This window comes from Pinus tabuliformis, chromosome X (assembly GCF_031772625.1).
Source record: "Pinus tabuliformis cultivar Carrire ecotype Pingquan chromosome X, CPIR1, whole genome shotgun sequence".
In the NCBI taxonomy this organism is placed as follows: Eukaryota; Viridiplantae; Streptophyta; class Pinopsida; order Pinales; family Pinaceae; genus Pinus; species Pinus tabuliformis.
The window spans coordinates 310,303,984-310,322,012 of NC_142308.1; the positions used below are offsets into that span (position 1 = coordinate 310,303,984).

Here is an 18,029-nt window from a genome sequence, read left to right on the forward strand (position 1 = left end):
GTTGCTTTTATATGGAGCATAACTCAGGTGTCCAAGCTTACTTTTTATGATATAGCATTTATTGACCCCTTAAGGATGAGTCTGTTTCTTGTTTGTCAAGGTTGGGACATGCTTGTTTCTTATGATGAGGTGGAGCATTTAGTGCTAAAAAATTGGGTGATGACAATTAACTCGAAGGATGGATGTGATATGAAGGGGAAGGTGAAAAGTGGTAAGTATGGAATAGTTATGGACATGCTACTTCAATCCATGTTTCCCAAGTAGTGCTCCTCCTATAACCCTAACGACTTAGAGGAGGTCCCACTGGACTAGAGCTAAAGTCTAACCCCCTTGTAAGGTGAGAGGAAAAGTTTACAGTCAAGATCGATCAATTATCCAGATCAACCCTTTATCCATGTTAGAATGCTCAAAACATTAAGTTAAAGCACTTGTTAGCAAATTGGTTAAATTACTTGCCAAGTGGTAGCCCACCTTCATTCAAGAGGAATGCCATATGGTGAGAGATGTATGACCCATGCAAATGGTAGAGGAATGTGGCATATCATCATAACCAATGTTATCGGAACAGAAATGGACTAGGAAGTGGGTTGAAACTGGTAAAAGAACCAGACCAAAAAACCGTTCAACTAAAAACACAAAATATTCAAATTTTAAAGACAAACACATATACTCGTGTGTATCCATATGAATCCACACCATTTATGCACAAATAAGCAAAAGTTCTCATTTATATATCATGGAAGAGTGCACATAACCAAAATAGCATTGACTGCAATCCATCTTTGAACTGAAAATACATCAACAAACAGGGTCTAGATGGCCTTTAGCATCCAAGAAAAACCATGCTACAACAAATACTCACCTTTCATCAAAATCATTGCCCATATTGGGATTTTCATCATCAATATCACTCTCTAAGCATTAAAATAAGATAGAAAAAATTTAGCATGTCAAGTCAGGATTTTGTTTGAATGATGGGTACACTTTTAGTAGGGTAATGATAGAGGAGATTGACAACCAATGCCACTAACATCAAGTTACATAGAGGGCTTGGTGCTCTTGATTAAATACTAGTTCGATACCCTCGTACATGACAAAATCCAATGGAAACATTGCGATCTCCCCAATCCTGAAATCCTAAAAAATTGTGAAGTCTGCTGGATTTTGAGTGAGATCTAAAATTCTAGTTTCTCCATATGAAATCCAATGTGGTCGGAACCACTCTCAAACATCCTGAGTCATTTCATTGTAATGTTAAAAATTTAAGTAAAATGATGAAAATGAAAGATAAAGGAGAATAACTTTAAGAATTTAACATTACCTAAAAAATGACCTTAAAAAACCCCAAATCAGAACTTTACATCGGCTTTTCCAGCAGCAGGGCGATAATTTCCGTTTGACTTGCGATAATTTTGGAATTATCGTGATAATTTCAACTGGGAAAATTATTGCGATAATATTGGCGAGTCTGATTTTGGCAATAATATTGTGATATGTACAACTATGGTCATGGATTGAGTAGTGATGAAACATTGTTATTTATACTTGGTATATATGGCATATTTGTTTCTGGAGTTATAATCATTGTCAGAAAGTACATGTATGCATACCAAGATAATGCAAAAAATATAGCATTTGTGAGAGGTATGGAAAATATGCAAAGAACTGCATCAACTTACATTTGAGAAAAAATATCTCAAAGTTTCATATAATCCATTTAACAAAAATCAGCAAGGATGGAAAAATTTAGGTTACAGATTAATATTGTTAACAGAATCTTGATAAAGTCCAGCATTTAATCCAAGAAATTCCGACTAACCTCCTTGCCTTCAATGCTTTAACATGGAAGAATAATATGCTGTATTGTGACTGTTCCAATGAAAAGTTTGGAAAGGAGTTGTTTTGCTTGAAAAATTTGAGAGTATTTTTGTGACTATGATTATAGTACTTCGATAGTACACATTCATAATTTTTGACTTTACGGACTTTAGATTAGTGCTTTTATGTTATTAAATGTTGAAATTCGTATTCTGTAAGGGAGAGAGGAAAATAGCGAAAATACATGCACTCTGCATGGGTAGCTGCAGATAAATACCTTAAGTGGATAATCAGTGTTGTAATCAGTAGATAACTGGCATAATACGTAGTAATTTCTTATGGACATTTGTATAGAATCTAGATTGCATTTTTAATAAAGGTTATTTTTGATTCTGATGCGCATTATAGCAATTTTTATGGTCATAGTTTAATGCCTTTAATGAATTGTTGAATGATAATTTTTGATATGCAAGTTCAGTCCACACTCCACAGATATTCTGTTATCCACCGCAGCATGGGATATTCAAGTCCAGGATTTACTGTAGATTAAAGAGAATAAGTATTCTAATTTCTTATTTAGTCTGGCCGGTTGCTTTTATAGATCAATTGTGATGAATTCCGTGTCTTGAATGCTATTGAATTTGATGAGTGTGGGATCTTTAAAGGTAGAAGTACTGAATGGATGTGATTTCATTTGTTACAGGGTGCACAACTTCGAAAGCATATTGATGCCACGTTGGGTAGTGGAAATTTGAGAGAAGCAGTTCGACTTCCCCCAGGGGAGGATTTCAATGAGTGGTTGGCTGTCAACAGTATTTCTCTTTCCTTTCCCGTTTCTTCCCTATTAACTGAATAATAAACAATAATTGAAAAACTAAAGATAACAAAGCCATGGCCACCTAAGTGACTTTCACTGCTATATTTCTACTTCCCTTAAGTTGCATGTGTATTAATTTCACATATGTAGGATGCAGGGAATATGTTTGTTAGTATTTCATGTAAGTAATATTTTTGTCTGTACTGCATTATCTTTTCTTTAAAATTGCTAAATATTCTGGTCTTTTTTTTTAATTGTTACAATGAATATTGCTGATTGTAATATTGATTCTAGTCATGGTCATGGTTTCTTTATATCCATCTTTAGTTTATTTTGCTATTGTGAAAGCATATATATTGTTAAAATCTCCTATAAACACATCTGCCTGGCTAACCTGATGTCTGAAACATGAAGTCATGGAGTTTCTTCTGAACAAGAAGTGTTTTATAGGGGAAATGGAAATTCATGCACAGGAAGTCTCAAATGGAAATACATTATCTTCTCTTTTAGTTCTACTGAATCAAGTCCATGTCTGATTCTATTTGCTATGGAACTGTCATTGAAAGTTCTGTCACTGTGAGGATGACGTGAGCACATTAAACAACTTTAAACAAAATATACGTGTTTCTGACTTTGCATTGTTGGAAGTGTTGTCGCTCAGATTGTACAGGCACTGCGACAATGATTGAGGTCGGGGGCTATCACTCTGATACCTGACCTCTTTGTTCTAGCTGTCTCCCAACAGCAGGCTATGGGGGATAGTCCCTATGAAAATGTGAAGGTAAAAGACAAGTTGGTAACCAACCAGTCCGGAAGACACGATTGAGTGGCCTAGCTACTTGGTTAGTTTTAACAAGATTTAAAGATTATATTAAATTCAAATGTGAGATTAGTGCCTTATGGAGTCAACTTCTTGGTTATTATCAATTAGAGACCAAGTAACCAGATGGACAATTGCTGCTTAGATGCTTCACTAACCTATATGCTATGCAAAATCTAAGACCTGCGTGTGATGCAAGAACCTTGGTTACTTTTAGTTTATGCCTATTCTAAGTAAGACTTTTCTTTTAACTGTTTTGGAACCCATCTTTAGAGTAGGTTGTGGGATGGAAGGCAATGGGAAGCAAGCAAGTGCTTGATTAATGATACCTCTCCTTGTGTTCCAACCACTGGATGCCTCCGGCACTGCAGAGACTGTGGTTCTGATGACTGCAAGGTCACCATGTTAACTACTAGAAAGACGCTGAGTCCCTCAAGCCAAATTGAAAAAGGGTGGTCCTAAATGCCTATCAACCAAGCTTATCCTCGGAGGTATGTTATTAATGCAACTAGACTTAGGATGCTTGTGCAAGGTGTATGAGTGATTCTTAGGTTAAGATTTGTTTAATGTTTAAGCACTTTAGTTATGATTAGCTTCGATGATGAGTACTTAACAAAAATGGAAAGACAATCTTATCACCAAGAGTGTACCAATTATTAAGTGCCAATAAACTTAGAGTGTGCCAATTATCAAGTGTCAATAAACTTATCTTCAACAACAATGATGACAATTACCTGAGACAAGATATTTTAACAAAGTAAATGCCAATGATCTCATGCCAATATTAAGAGATGCTCACTTAGAATGATTCACAACCGATAATTCTTAAATATGCCAATGCTTAAGATAGACAATAAAAATGATCAAAGCTTCTTAATGTATGATGGCATAGCAAGATAATGTGTTTACTTTAGAGAAATTATCCAATGATTCCTTAGCAATGTTCAATTAGACAATTAGATGCTCAACACAATAATGCCAATTAGATGCCAAGATACTCAAGAGAGAGAGAGCGATACTTCAATGCCAATTAAATTTCAATGCCCAAAGTAACTTAAACCATTCAACAAGAGCTTAGATGTGTAAGTGCCTGATGAATGCAAAGTTAATGATTCTTAGAGCTAACACAAGACAAACAAATGTTAGATTCAAATGTTTAAGCAACCCTCTTCACAATAGCACAATAAAACAAATCTTCTCCACAATGAACTTATTAGAGCATGAAACAATGAAAACCACTTATGTAACTTGTAGTTCACTGTTAAGATAGATTTAGGACAACAGTAAACAAAATCACTTTTACTCCAAAATGACAAGCAAGTAATGAACCAAATGTAAGCAATGAGACACCCAATGACTTGCCAAAGGAAAATTTGAGCTAACCAACCTTCTTATGATGTATTTTCAGTGTTATATCATATCTTAAAGCACTTATGACAGCAATAAGAAAAGTGTGAAAACAGTAAGCCACCAATGTGAGAATGTGTGCCAAAATGTGCCCAAAAATTTCCAAATGCCAAAACAAACCTATCAAACTGAAAATTTAGATTTTTTAGCGCTTTATGATGTAATTATCAGATCTGATCACACTTGCTATGCAGAGATACTCAGTCAACAAATCAGTTAGATCTATGCCCAAGAAACAATGCCCAATTCACCAAATGACTAGTAAATTTTTAAAACAAATTTTTTGATGCATTTAGACAACTTATGTGATTTTTAGGGCACTTAGATTTAAATTTATTCATTGTTATGAATGTATTCAGAGAGCTGTAGCAAACAGTGAGAGGAAATAAGCGTTTAAAGATCAAACTCTAGGCTCGAGGCCTTGAATATTGCTTGCCCAAGTTGCCAAATTTTTTCCAATGGATGTGCCACTTGAAAATACAAGATTTCTGCCAATTTCTCCTGCAAAACTCACCAATATTCAGTCCCAAAAATTTTAGAGATGAAATGAGGGCTAGGAAGAGGGCTAGAAGGCCAAGGAGGGATAACGCTAGGCCCTAGAGGGCTAGTGTTGGGGTGAAAGGGGCCTTAGAGGCCATGACTAGGGCAGCGGGCCTAATAGGCCTGCCATTAGGCAATGGATGGCCTACAAGGCGCTGCCATAGGCCCCACAAGGGCTACGACCTAGGTAGAAAAGACCTTGGAGGCCTCCCGCAAGCCCTTAGGAGTTGTGACTTGGAGAAAGGAGGAGGAATAAGGGAGGGCTGATGAGGAGGATGGAGGGCTGTAGAGGAGAACAGAGGGCTGGACGGAGAGGGGAGAGAGGGCTGAAGGCCAGGGAAATCCCTCTAGGGCCTACGACAAAAGCCTAAAGGGGAGGCTGAGAGCTTTAGGGCTTACGGACAACCCTTCAAAGGCTGAAAACACCCACGACTAAGGGAAAAGGGGCAGGTTGAGGCCTCAAGGGGCCTACGACTAGCCTCTAAGGGCTAGAAAAAATGGTGTTGGGCCTCAAGAAGGCTAGACAACTAGTAGGAAGGAAGACGCTAGGCGTGGAGTGTTAAATTTTTTGATTGTTCTATGCTATATCAGTTAATTTAGCCCAATTTATCTTTTCATTAACAATGCATCCAATTATTAGCAGTATAATTAATCATAAACGTAACTGAAGAAAGAACAATATATGTAGTGATAGAGAAGACAACAACACACCCATAAGAGATAGCAGGTTGGTCCGAGACCAGGGAAAAACCCCACAAGGGGGAAACCCTTTCAAATATTCTTTTTTAGTAGATCGTCATAAAAAGTTTTCAGCAGTGAGTATAATGAGCCTAATACATATGATTCGCAGCGGATAACAATAAATCAGATCTACAGATCTATAGATCTACTATAACAACAAAGAGAAACCCAGATCTACCAAATCATTGAAGTCAACTGAATCCAAGATGTCAAATCTTAGATTTGAACTCTGGTTTCCCTCATCACGACTGACTGTGTGCGATTGAAACTTCTTGGTCGCTTTCTCTGTCACTGTATGTGAGCGATTGTGACTGCAGGGTCGCTCTCAGGAGGTCTTGATGCGAGCGACTGTGGCACTGAACAACTAAAACCCAAAGTCGCTCCCTTACCGTTGCTGTGCGAGTGACCAAGATGGCAGGGTCACTCCCTTGCTAACGCTGTGTCAGCGATTGAGATGGCAGGGTCGCTCCCAAGGCTACCTTATGCGAGCGACCGGGGACTGGAACCTTCCGATCTGCCTTTGAACCCATAGTCGCTCTCACTGAATTGTCTCTGAGTGACTAGAGAGCTAGAGTCACTCTCTTGCCTACTCTATGCCTGCAACCGGGGACAAAAATCTTTTGTTCCCTGCCAGCGATTGAGATCCAGAAAACCCTAACCTAGAGCAAACCTTTTGCTTGTAATTTCGGACCCTGTGTGAACTCCTTCTGACGAACCTGTGCAAGCCAAAACAAAATAGAAGAATAGAAACATGTCTTCATCAAGTGTGTTGAAATGAACTTGAGGTCGCTTCCTTTTATAGGCTTTCTTGAGGGTTTACTTGGGGTTGAGATTGACCCAAGCAGTTACCCAAGTGGTTAGGGTCGACCTGTTCCATAATGAATGAATGAATAAAATAATTCAAAACTTAACTTCTGCTTAACCAAATTAGGTGATCTTTGGGTCGATTTTGGTCCTCTCGAAAAGAGGAATTTAATGCAAGCATCATCTTGGTCATCTGAGTTGTTCAATGTGGAATTTGACCCTAGTTGCAAAAATTAACACTCCCTCTCAACTAGGAAGAATTCCACTTGCCAATTTTTGTTAGTTGATCTTTGCATCATCCTGATTTGACTGTCTCTGCTCAACTCTATCTGTTGAAACTTTCTCGGATATAGAAGAAGAAGAATCAGGGAGCAATAACTTCCACCCATATCAAGCAATAGGATTATATATCATACAGGGGAGCACATCTCCAACCCAATCCTATTGCCTACCAATCTTCCCAACAATGACCCTCAGTAGTCATGTGGTAGAACACCTACATCATAATCGACTTGGGTTGTACACCCCAAGTACACTCTCAACTCATTGGCCAAAACGAGGAGCGATATTCCCATCAAGCTGGCCTGCTTGAGGGTATGATGCCAACTGGGGTATACTCTGCAAAGACCAAGAGGGGAGCAACATTCTCCGACCCTATGAAGATAGGGGAGCAACATTCTTCTACCTTGGGTAACATATAGGGTAGCGCCCTATTGTCCAGAGTTCCCTCAACCCTAGGAGCCCTCTATCTCAATTCCTCACCTTGGGAGCTCAAGCAGGGTGGGAAGAGTATGCTCAGTGTCCTCGATCAGCGCTGCCCCTTATCCGAAGGGGCTACATCCATCAGTCCAAGCTGTTCTCTGAAAATCAAGAACTTTCTCTTTGGTAATGCCTTGGTGAGAATATCTGCAATCTGTTCATCTATCGATATGTGATGGAGCTTGACAACTCCTCTCTGCACCATGTCTCAAATGAAGTGATATCGAATCTCAATATGCTTGGACTTGTCATGAAACACAAGATTTTCTGCCAAACGAATTCCACTCTTGTTGTCACAGTATATCACTGTTGTATCTAGGACCTGCTCAAATAGCTCTCCAAAGAGCTTTCTTAACCATACTGCCTCGCAGCTAGCCATGCTAGCGGCAATATATTCTGCTTCGGCTGTGCTTAATGCTACAGACTTTTGTTTCCTGCTCATCCAGGATATCATGGCATATCCAAGGCTAAAACAACATCTAGATGTACTTTTCCTGTTGATAACATTTCTAGCCCAATCAGCATCAGTGTATCCATGAAGTTGAACATTTCCTGCAGAATATCTTAGGCCAAGTGTGATCGACCCATGAAAATATCTCAATATGTGTTTGGCAGCTATCCAATGTGTGTGGCGGGGCTCGGTCATGAATTGATTCAATGTGTTTATTGCATAGCATATGTCTGGATGGGTGTTCACAAGGAACATCAGAGCCCTAATCAGTTGTCTATACTGGGATGAATTTTCTAAGTCTAGTCCTACAACATCTCCACATAACTTCTTGAAGTTCATTTCCATCAGTGTAACCATGGATTTACATTCAGTCATTCCAAATATTTCCAACAACTTTACAACGTATTTTCCTTGTGAAAGGAAAATCTCACTAGGCTTTTGCCATACCTCAAGGCCCAAAAAGTAGTGCATGAGACCAAGGTCTTTCATCTCAAACTCAGAGGCTAGCTTCCTCTTACATTCGATCATTAGGGACTCACTACCTGTCAAAAATAGATCGTCAACATATAAAACCAAAATCAGTGGCATACCTTGGACTACCTTGAAGTAGAGTTTGGGATCGACATTGCTTCTTGTGAATCCTAGCTTTACTAAGTAACTGTTAATACATGCATACCAAGCTCGGGGAGCTTGCTTCAATCCATACAATGCCTTCTTCAACATGCAAACATGTGTTCTTCGATCTTCTACTTCGAATCCTTGTGGTTGTTCAACATATACCTCTTCCTATAACATGCCATGAAGGAATGCGGTCTTTACATCCATCTAATGAAGAGTCCATCCTTGACTCGCAATAAGGGCAACTATACTACGGATGGTTGTTGTTGGAATATCTAAGTCTAACTGTTAGAAATCCTTCTTGTACTTTCTAATTTAATTCTTCCTACTTGTTCTGTTAATTAACAAGCTATTTACCATGTAAATACTGAAAATAAATACAAGTACAACCTCAACACATATAGATCATCAATTGAAGGAAAAACAAGCACACAAGTGACACCGTTGTTTTTGGACCAATGTCCCTGGAAAAACCTAGTGCGGGAAAACCGGTGCAGCTATCTGAGGGTTTTATTATTAAGCAGTTTCAGAATACAATCTGGGTGCCAAACCGGCTTACCCAATAGAGAATGATCTCGGCAGTGGTACCTCTTAGTCAGAGACAGATATTCCGTCTAAAACCCCGGATGAACAATCCCACAACTCTGAGCTCCAATCTTCCCCAAGAATTCTCCAGTGTCTGCCTCTAAGGACTGTGTCAGCCTCTCTGGCCCAACGTCACCCCAATTCGCCCTGCGTCAGCCTTTGGAGGCACTACATCAACCTCTAGAGCCTCTGCATCACCCACGCTGGCTCTCTCTGGCATTGCGCAGCTCTTGGCTGCCTCTGCATGGGCCCCGACTGGCTCTGCGTGGCCTCTACTTGGATCTGCGTCCTTCTCTCCCGACTTTTGCGCTAATGCTCCCGGTACCCTCTCTACCTCTCTGCTTCTGTATTCACTGCCCCTCAGCTGCAACTCTGATCACTCCTTCGATTTCCTCAGCAAGCCCTGCCCCAAAAAATCGAATTCTTGATCAACTCGGTGTGTTCTCCAAGTGACCCTCAAGCCTCCTCTTATACTTTTCTCGTTGATAATTCAACGGCCAGGATTAAGTCCCTAATCAATGACTAAGATTAACTCTGGCTTGATCCATGACTTTTGGACCCTTCTAACACAGTTTTATATTAATTCACATTAATATTTTATTTTCCCTAAGTTTAGACTTAGGGACTCCATTAAAAATATTAATTATTTTAATATCTCCCAAACTGTTTAGAATCTGCCCAAACCATTTCTGGGTATTGGAGATCTCATGTGCTTTAGCCTCTCCACCAATTTTCGTGGCTAGAGCACATCCGATGCTACCCCAAATCAACACTCCCTCTTAGTGAGGACTATGCTCTAGTAATACTCCTCACTGAGCATCACCCTGATCATCCGGCATCAGTCCTGGTGCTGATGCTAGGCCTGTTGCCCAACATCACTGCTGCATCATGTACTGCTACCCATGGCCCTGCCACTGCCACTGTTGCATCCCTACAAGAACCCCTCTCATCTTGCTGCCCATAGCACTGCCACTGCTAACTGTTGCACTGCAACTCAGTTATTGAGAAGTAAGTAACTGATCTAACTCTAACATCTTTGTCAGGCTAGAGACACCCTCAATGCTGAAACTCCCTCTGTCGCTGACAAGTGCCCCTTCTCTGACCTCTGCGCTACTGCAACAACTCCATGCATCTCGCATTGCTGCTTCACGTTGTCTTGGGAATCGTGTACTGTAGCTCCCTCTGTCGCTCCATCCACATCCGTCTCTACTGACATCCGTCAGTACTGCTACTCCTCTTTGGGGCTCCCATAGCAAGGTATAATCCAAGAGGCCGGGTACCTCAAGGATCCTGCCCCTCATCGCCTGTAGTCCATCAAACTACAACTCGATGTCTCCCCACTTCCTCTCAAGTGGCGTGTGAGCACTCATGGCACAGTCATCATATGTCTCCACTTCTTTCTCCGCCCTTACTGGCGTAGCCTTGGTCTCGGAAGCCTCTCCCTTGCTCTTCTTCCTCGGACACTGGCTCGCATAGTGACCCAATTCCCCATAGTGGAAGCATTTGACCTTAGAGAGGTCCTTCTTCTTTCGTTTCTCTTGCTTTCCCTCAGATACTAGGGCAACATCCTCCTGTTCCTCTTTTTTGATTCTGACCCCCTTGCTGCTACTTCTCGCCTTGGTCAGCCTTCTGATCTCTTCTTGGCGAAGAGCCGCCCACAGTTCCTGTCAATCTGGAAGGGTCGACCTGCCCAATATGCTTTGGACAAACACCTCCCAATCTTCTGAGACTGTGTTCAGGGCTGTCCTCACCATCAATTCTTGATCCGGCGTGGCCCCTATGGAAGTCAGCTGATCCCGGATCTCCTTCAATCGACTGAGGAAGGTGTCGATCTGTTCTCCCTTCTGCATATGGTATGATTGCAACTGATTTTCTAGTAGCATCTTCCTCTGCACGAAAGTATGCTGATACAATTTCGTCAGGGCCTCCCACATTGCATTTGCAGTTTCCTTTTCGGTAATATGTGGTACTACATGGTCCTTGACCCCGTCAAGGATGATGCTCTTGGCCCTCACCATTGCCTCCTCGTACTTGTCGTTCTCAACCGGGTCAACTGGGATCGCTATCATTTTCAAGGCGAAGTGCTTGAGACGATTCCTGTCTAGAACGGACAAGATTCTGTCCTTCTATACTATGAAGTTTGAGGCTCCGTCCAGTCTGTCCTGGTCTCTTACCCCGTTCACTGCCATTTTGCTGCTCCTCTACTTTCGTCCTGGAAGTTCTTAGTGTGACTCCCTCTGAGCCTTGATTTCCCTCCTGGAAACCCCTCTGCCAATGTTGAGATGCCCCCACTCCGATAATTAGTGCCACTGCAACACTGATCCGGATTTCTTGGCTAGAAATCCTCGGTAGCAACTCCCTCCTCCTTGGTCTTGCCCTGTTAGGTACTGTTCTGACCACAGTACCCCACCAACTTCACTCCGCAACTTCTCCACAGCCTCCTATGCCCCAGCAAACTAAAGGTTAGAGCCTCTAGACTCTGCACAATCCCAGCACTAGCAAAATCCACACCTCCTGGCCACGAGCGTCAATCCTTCCTGACTGAGAAAGATGACCGGGCATTGCGTAGGTCAGGTCTGCTCCTTTTTGCCACTGCGCTGATCCTTCTCCCGGCTCAAACTTGATGACGCAAGCACTGCGTCACCCCTCCCTTACTGCTTCATCGCTAGGAACAACGTCTGTCACTCGGGACAACTGTTTCTGTTGCTGCTGCTCTGCTCGGTTGATGCCCTCAGTTCTCCTGTGATCTGCAACCTGCCTCTGATACCATGTTGGAATTTCTAAGTCTAACTGTTAGACATCCTTCCGATACTTTCTGCTTTAATTCTTCCTACTTGTTCTGTTAATTAACAAGTTATTTATCATGTAAATACTGAAAATAAATACAAGTACAGTCTCAACACATACAGATCATCAACTGAAGGAAAAACAAGCACATAAGTGACACCGTTGTTTTTGGACCAATGTCCCTGGAAAAACTCAATGCAGGAAAACCTGTGCAACTATCCGAGGGTTTTATTATTAAGTAGTTTCATAATACAATCTGGGTGCCAAACCGGCTCACCCAACGGAGAATGATCTCGGTAGTGGTACCTCTTAGTTGGAGACAAATATTCCGGCTAAAACCCCGGATGAACAATCCCACAGCTCTCAGCTCCAATTTGCCCCACGAATTCTCCTGTGTCTGCCTCTAGGGACTGCGTCAGCCTCTCTGGCTTAGCATCACCCCAACTCGCCCTGCGTCAACCTCTGGAGGCACTACGTCAGCCTCTAGAGCCTTCGCGTCACCCACGCCGATTCTCTTTGGCACTGCGCAGCGCCTAACTGGCTTTGCGTGGGCCCTGACTAGCTCTACGTGGCCTATAGCTGGCTCTACGTCTCTCTCCCCCGGCTTCTGCGCTGATGCTCCTGGTACCCTCTCTGCTTCTGTATTCACTGCCCCTCAGCTGCAACTCTGATCACTCCTTCGATTTCCTCAGCAGGCCCTGTCCCAGAAAATCGAATTCTTGATCAACTCAGTGTGTTCTCCAAGTGACCCTCAAGCCTCCTCCTATACTTTTGTCGTTGACAATTCAACAACCGAAATTAAGTCCCTAATCAAGGGCTAAGATTAAGTCCCTAATCAAGGGCTAAGATTAACTCTGGTTTCATCTATGACTTTTGGACCCTTCTAACACAGTTTTATATTAATTCACATTAATATTTTATTTTCCCTAAGTTTAGACTTAGGGACTCTGTTGACCACTATGTGTCAATGACCCATAGCAGTACACCCCTTTTTTCGCAAAGTGATAGCGCTTGATCAATGTGTTCCTGCCATCCAGCTATCATCATCAGCCTGAGGATCATGTTATAATGTAAACCCATTCTGCATGTGTATAATGTAAACAATCTCAACAAATTTGTGTCATGTATGTAATTACCTAGGTAAACCTACTTTTTTGGTGACGATCTACATTCCGGGAGGTTTTTTGTCTCACCGATCCATTCTTGGATCGTCGACAGAGTTTTCCTTCAGCCTTACCCCAAAGCCGAAATGGATTTTGTCACTAGGATCTTAGGGGAGTCTTAGTTTTCTAGATCGAGTCTATGTAAAAGTGATTTAGGAATAATCCTAATTATTTGGTTATGTTATTTTATTACAAATTGCTTGGTCTACTAGATTATATTTGTGTCGCAGAATTGGGTAGTCTGTGAGGGTCTTTTGCAAATGGGTTTTCCCCTTTGAGATGTAAAAAATGCAAAATCATGATTTAAAGTGTCTTGAGGGTTGGAAAAGTAATTTATTCCCTCATAGGTTAATTAATTAAATTTTCTGGCCAAAATTAATTAAAATCCTAAGCCATAAATTCAATTAATTTTAGGTTCTAAGTAAATTTAAATTCTTCGAAGGCAAAATTCGTTGGTCCTTAAAAAATTAAATTTTAAGAGGTCTAGGGACTAAGATAAATTAATTATTTTGCTAAATTTTAAACCTTTGGTTCTTGGGGTTAAGTCAAAGTCAAAATTTTTAGGAAATTAATTCAAAAATTTAATTTTTGAATTAATTAAAATACATTTAATTGAAAAATTCGAATTTCCAAAATAATTTAAAATTTTGATGGATGAGATTAAAAGAAATTTTAATTCTCATCAACGGTCGAGATTGCTTTGACAAGGATCACTCGAACTAGCCGTTGGAGGATTTATCTTTAAATAGGAGGTCATTTGTCAGTCAGTATGATCCGATCTCTGGATCGTGTACCAAGCGAAAAGCTCTCTTGTAATCTTTTTTATGAGCAATAAAGAAAGACTTTGGGGTTAAATTTCCACTGGTGTTACTCTTCCTGGAAATACTGTAAGATGTGTCATTTTCATGCATATATTTCTTTTTAGCCATTGATGATAGTTTTCTGAAGAGCGATTTGAGTACAGGTATCTTGCTCAGTCGCTGGGGTTTGAATGATAATTTAAGTTTTGAATATAATAGCAGGTATCTCTATTTATCTGAATTTTATTATTGTTTTCTCGCTCTATATTGATGGTTAAATTGAGTTTTGTAGGAAATCCTTCTCCGCTGAACCAGCCAACTCCCGATCCGTGTTTTTTGAAGAGCCCAGCTTGATTTGATCCTGAGCTTATCATAAGATCTTTTTTTTTTTTTATGGGTGATGCATGAAAGGTTTTGAGCTCAGTACCTCCTTCAATTTTTTTTTTTTTTTGTTTTTGTATTTTTTGTGCTAAATCGATAGATCTCGCTGTTGAGAGCCTCATATTATCAGATTTGGGAGCGGAGTCAGACTCACACTCCCTAGATCTGATAGATCTGCCATTTATGTACATAGATCTATAATTATCTTCAGTTTTTTGACTTGGGTTGTCTAGGTTTTAGCTTTTTGGGTCATTATACATATCGTTTAGGTGTTTCTTGTTGTATTGCAGCTACAGATCTAAAAGAAAAAACCGTGTAGAGTTCAAATCTAGGCCCTGGAGGGTAAGATTTGGATCTCTGGGGTTTGTCAACATCATTTTCCAGAGATATTATTCAGACATTTTGCAGTCCAGGGTTCAAATTTAAATTCAGATCTGAAAATTTTTAAGGGTTTTACTGGTAAATCTTAAGCAGATGTATAGAATCTTAATCTGGTAAATTTATCTTCGGTTCTTGGGCTACAGTTTCTCTGCTGCCTAGGGTTTCCTAAGCAGAAAATTTTGAATTCGTTTTTACTGTCATTTTCTGGAAAATTTCGAAATTATTTTTCTTGTCTGCATTTGGGTTTTAAAATTTTTTTTATCTAGAAAATTTATAAGGGTTTCTGGATCACCATTAAGCTGATTCATTCTTTGTTTTGCTGCTTGGTTTTTTGGGGTTTACTATGCAATTTCGATTTTTTTTTAATACCCTTTTGCTGCAACATTCCCGCAGTGATTTCTAGCGTGGCCTCTTCCTGCAAAAAACGTGTTTTTCAAACCCTGGCAGATTGCTTCTTCATAAATTTGAATCTGCCATACCCTCTGCGTTTGATCCCCTGCTAAACCCTCCTCTGTCTCCATTCCTCTCCACGCTACCAGAACGTTGAAATCGAGCTCCCTAATCCGCTGTCTGTCCCTGCTCAGGCCCTTGCTACCTGTGTTTCTGCTCCATACACTACCCATCAAATTTGCCCGTTCTTCTCCTCAGCTCCCACGAAACCATCCGACAGCATACCACCATCCGCCCACGTCGCTGTTAGCTTGCTTTGTCGCACTCTCCATTCCCATCAATCCATATGTTGTTTGCTCTTCCTCACGCGGTCTTCTTAACCTGTCAAACCTTCCACGCATATCTAAGCCTCCATCTGCTGCGTCCATTCCTCTCCCCCTGCAAACACATACACCAGAGCCTGCATATCTCACCATCCTCCATACGCTGCCCAACCTTCCAACCCCGCGGATCTTCTCACTGCTGCCCTCTGTACACAGCATCCACCTCCTCTGTGTGAGCTTTGTCCAACCGCTGCTCCTCACGTTTCTTTCTCCCGCAAACCTGCACATAATACATACAAACTCAAAACTTTTCAATTTTTTTTCACTTATATGAATGCGTATTAGGGTTAGCATAGGTTCCTTTTTTTTTTTCTTTATAATTTCATTTGGTTTTAGACTTAGGTTAGGCTCCGTTTAATTCTTAATTTCTATTTTATATTTTTTAGTTTGATTCTTTAAAAAATTAAAAAAAAATCTAAAATCCTAAAAATTTTAAATTCTAAAATCTGCATTTCTCACGGTTCACCATCCTCCATATGCTGCCCAGCCTTCCAACCCCGCGGATCTTCTCACTGCTGCCCTCTGTATGCAGCATCTACCTCCTCCGCGTGAGCTTCGTCCAGCCTCTGCTCCTCACGTTTCTTTCTCCCGTAGACCTGCACACAATACATACAAACTCAAAACTTTTCGATTTTTAAACTAACCTTTTGACATTTTATTTTGATTTTTTTTCCTTTTTTTTTTAAATTTATAATTTAAAAAATTCATTAAAAATCATAAAATATTAAAAAATTTAAAATTTCACAACATTTTTGAAAAACCTAAAAATCCTAAACATTAAAAAATTCTAAAAATTTTAAATTTGTGACTAAGGATTTAAAATGAAATAAATTAAGGGGTTTTCGCTTAAACATTAAAATTTTTAATGTGGCCTATGGCCCATTAAAAATTTCGATTTTTTAACCTGTTGATTTGTTTTACTTCTTTAGTTATCACCTAAGGAATAATTAAGATTTGAATTTGAAGTTCCTTAGTGTTATTAAATGTATATTTTTCTATGGTCAAGGTGCAATAAACGTTTTAAATCATATTTGGCTGTTGAAGAAAGTTAATTGAATCTAGATCTAGGCAGTTAATGAAAATCATTTTAGATCTGGAATCTTTTGCATGTTACAGTGTTGGGCGTTTATATTGATTATTCATGATTGTCATTATTCGTCACATATTGAAAATTGTTTTGGATAACTTGTTTTATTTAGTTGATGGTTAATTCAAATATTAAAGGCACTGGTCTATAATTATTTATATCTTGTGGTCGTGTCTTGGTTACATTAGCGTTTAATCTATTCATCTGAGTTAATCAAGATTCATTTACATTCGTCAAGTTTTCCATCTTTAAGTCTCTTAGAGCCTGTGTTCCATAGGCTTTCTCATCCATTTACCTCAGGGACTACCCCCCTTGACTTGCCTAGGAGAGAGTCTAAACGAAGTGAGTAAGGATCAAGAGTGATAGCCCTTACTCTGAGCATTGTCACGGTGCCTAGACACTTTGTGCAACAACATACTCCATTAAAAATATTAATTATTTTAATATCTCCCAAACTGTTTAGAATCTGCCCAAACCATTTTTGGGTATTGGAGATCTCATGTGCTTTAGCCTCTCCACCAATTTTCGTGGCTAGAGCACATCCAATGCTACCCCAAATCAACAGTTGTATATCGAGCTACAGGAGCAAATATGTCATGATAATCTTCTCCCTCTTTTGAAAGAAGCCTCGAGCTACGAACCTTGCTTTATATTTCTCAATTTTGCCATCAATTCCATGTTTGATTTTAAATAGCCATTTTGAAGTCACAACAAACTTCCCTTTTTCCCATACATCATTTTGCATAATTGATTCATATTCTTCAGCGATAACATCCTTCCAAACTTGTTCTTTCACTACTTCTTCGAATGTGGACGATTCGACGTGAATCATAGTACTCATAGCAGCAACATATCCCTGATACTTGCATGGTTGTTTCCTTTCTTTGAATGATCTGTGAATGGGGACATTTCTTTCAGAATCCTGTAAAGTATCGCGAAGCCAAAGTGGTCTCTTCTTAGAGGGAGGATCACTTGGAGGAGGATCTAATGGATCCATAGGTTCTATGGGATCATCAACCATATCGGACTCAGGTACAAACGAACCATCCAGAATATCCCAGTCATCATTCTCTTCCTTGGGAGGAGGAGGTGGAGGAAGATCTCTTGCTTTTCCAAGAGCTGCATCTTCATCAAATGTTATGTCCCTACTAATTTCGACCTTCCTCTGACCAGGAATATAAATTCTATATGCTTTAGAATTTTCACAATAACCCACAAACGTACCTTTTCTGCCAGTAGCTTCCAATTTGTTCCTTTTGTCTTTCGGCACATGAAAATATACTGGGCATCCAAATAC

At 40.1% G+C, this 18,029-nt stretch overlaps 1 protein-coding gene across 1 annotated transcript in view; it reads left to right on the forward strand.

The window, feature by feature from the left end:
• LOC149139658 (MOB kinase activator-like 1A) overlaps nt 1-18,029 on the forward strand; it is a 114,643-nt gene that overhangs the window by 63,391 nt on the left and 33,223 nt on the right. The window contains exon 3 of the mRNA XM_089450139.1: nt 2,522-2,630. Within this exon, the coding sequence (XP_089306265.1) occupies nt 2,522-2,630 (109 nt within the window). The remainder of the gene's footprint in view (nt 1-2,521; nt 2,631-18,029) is intronic.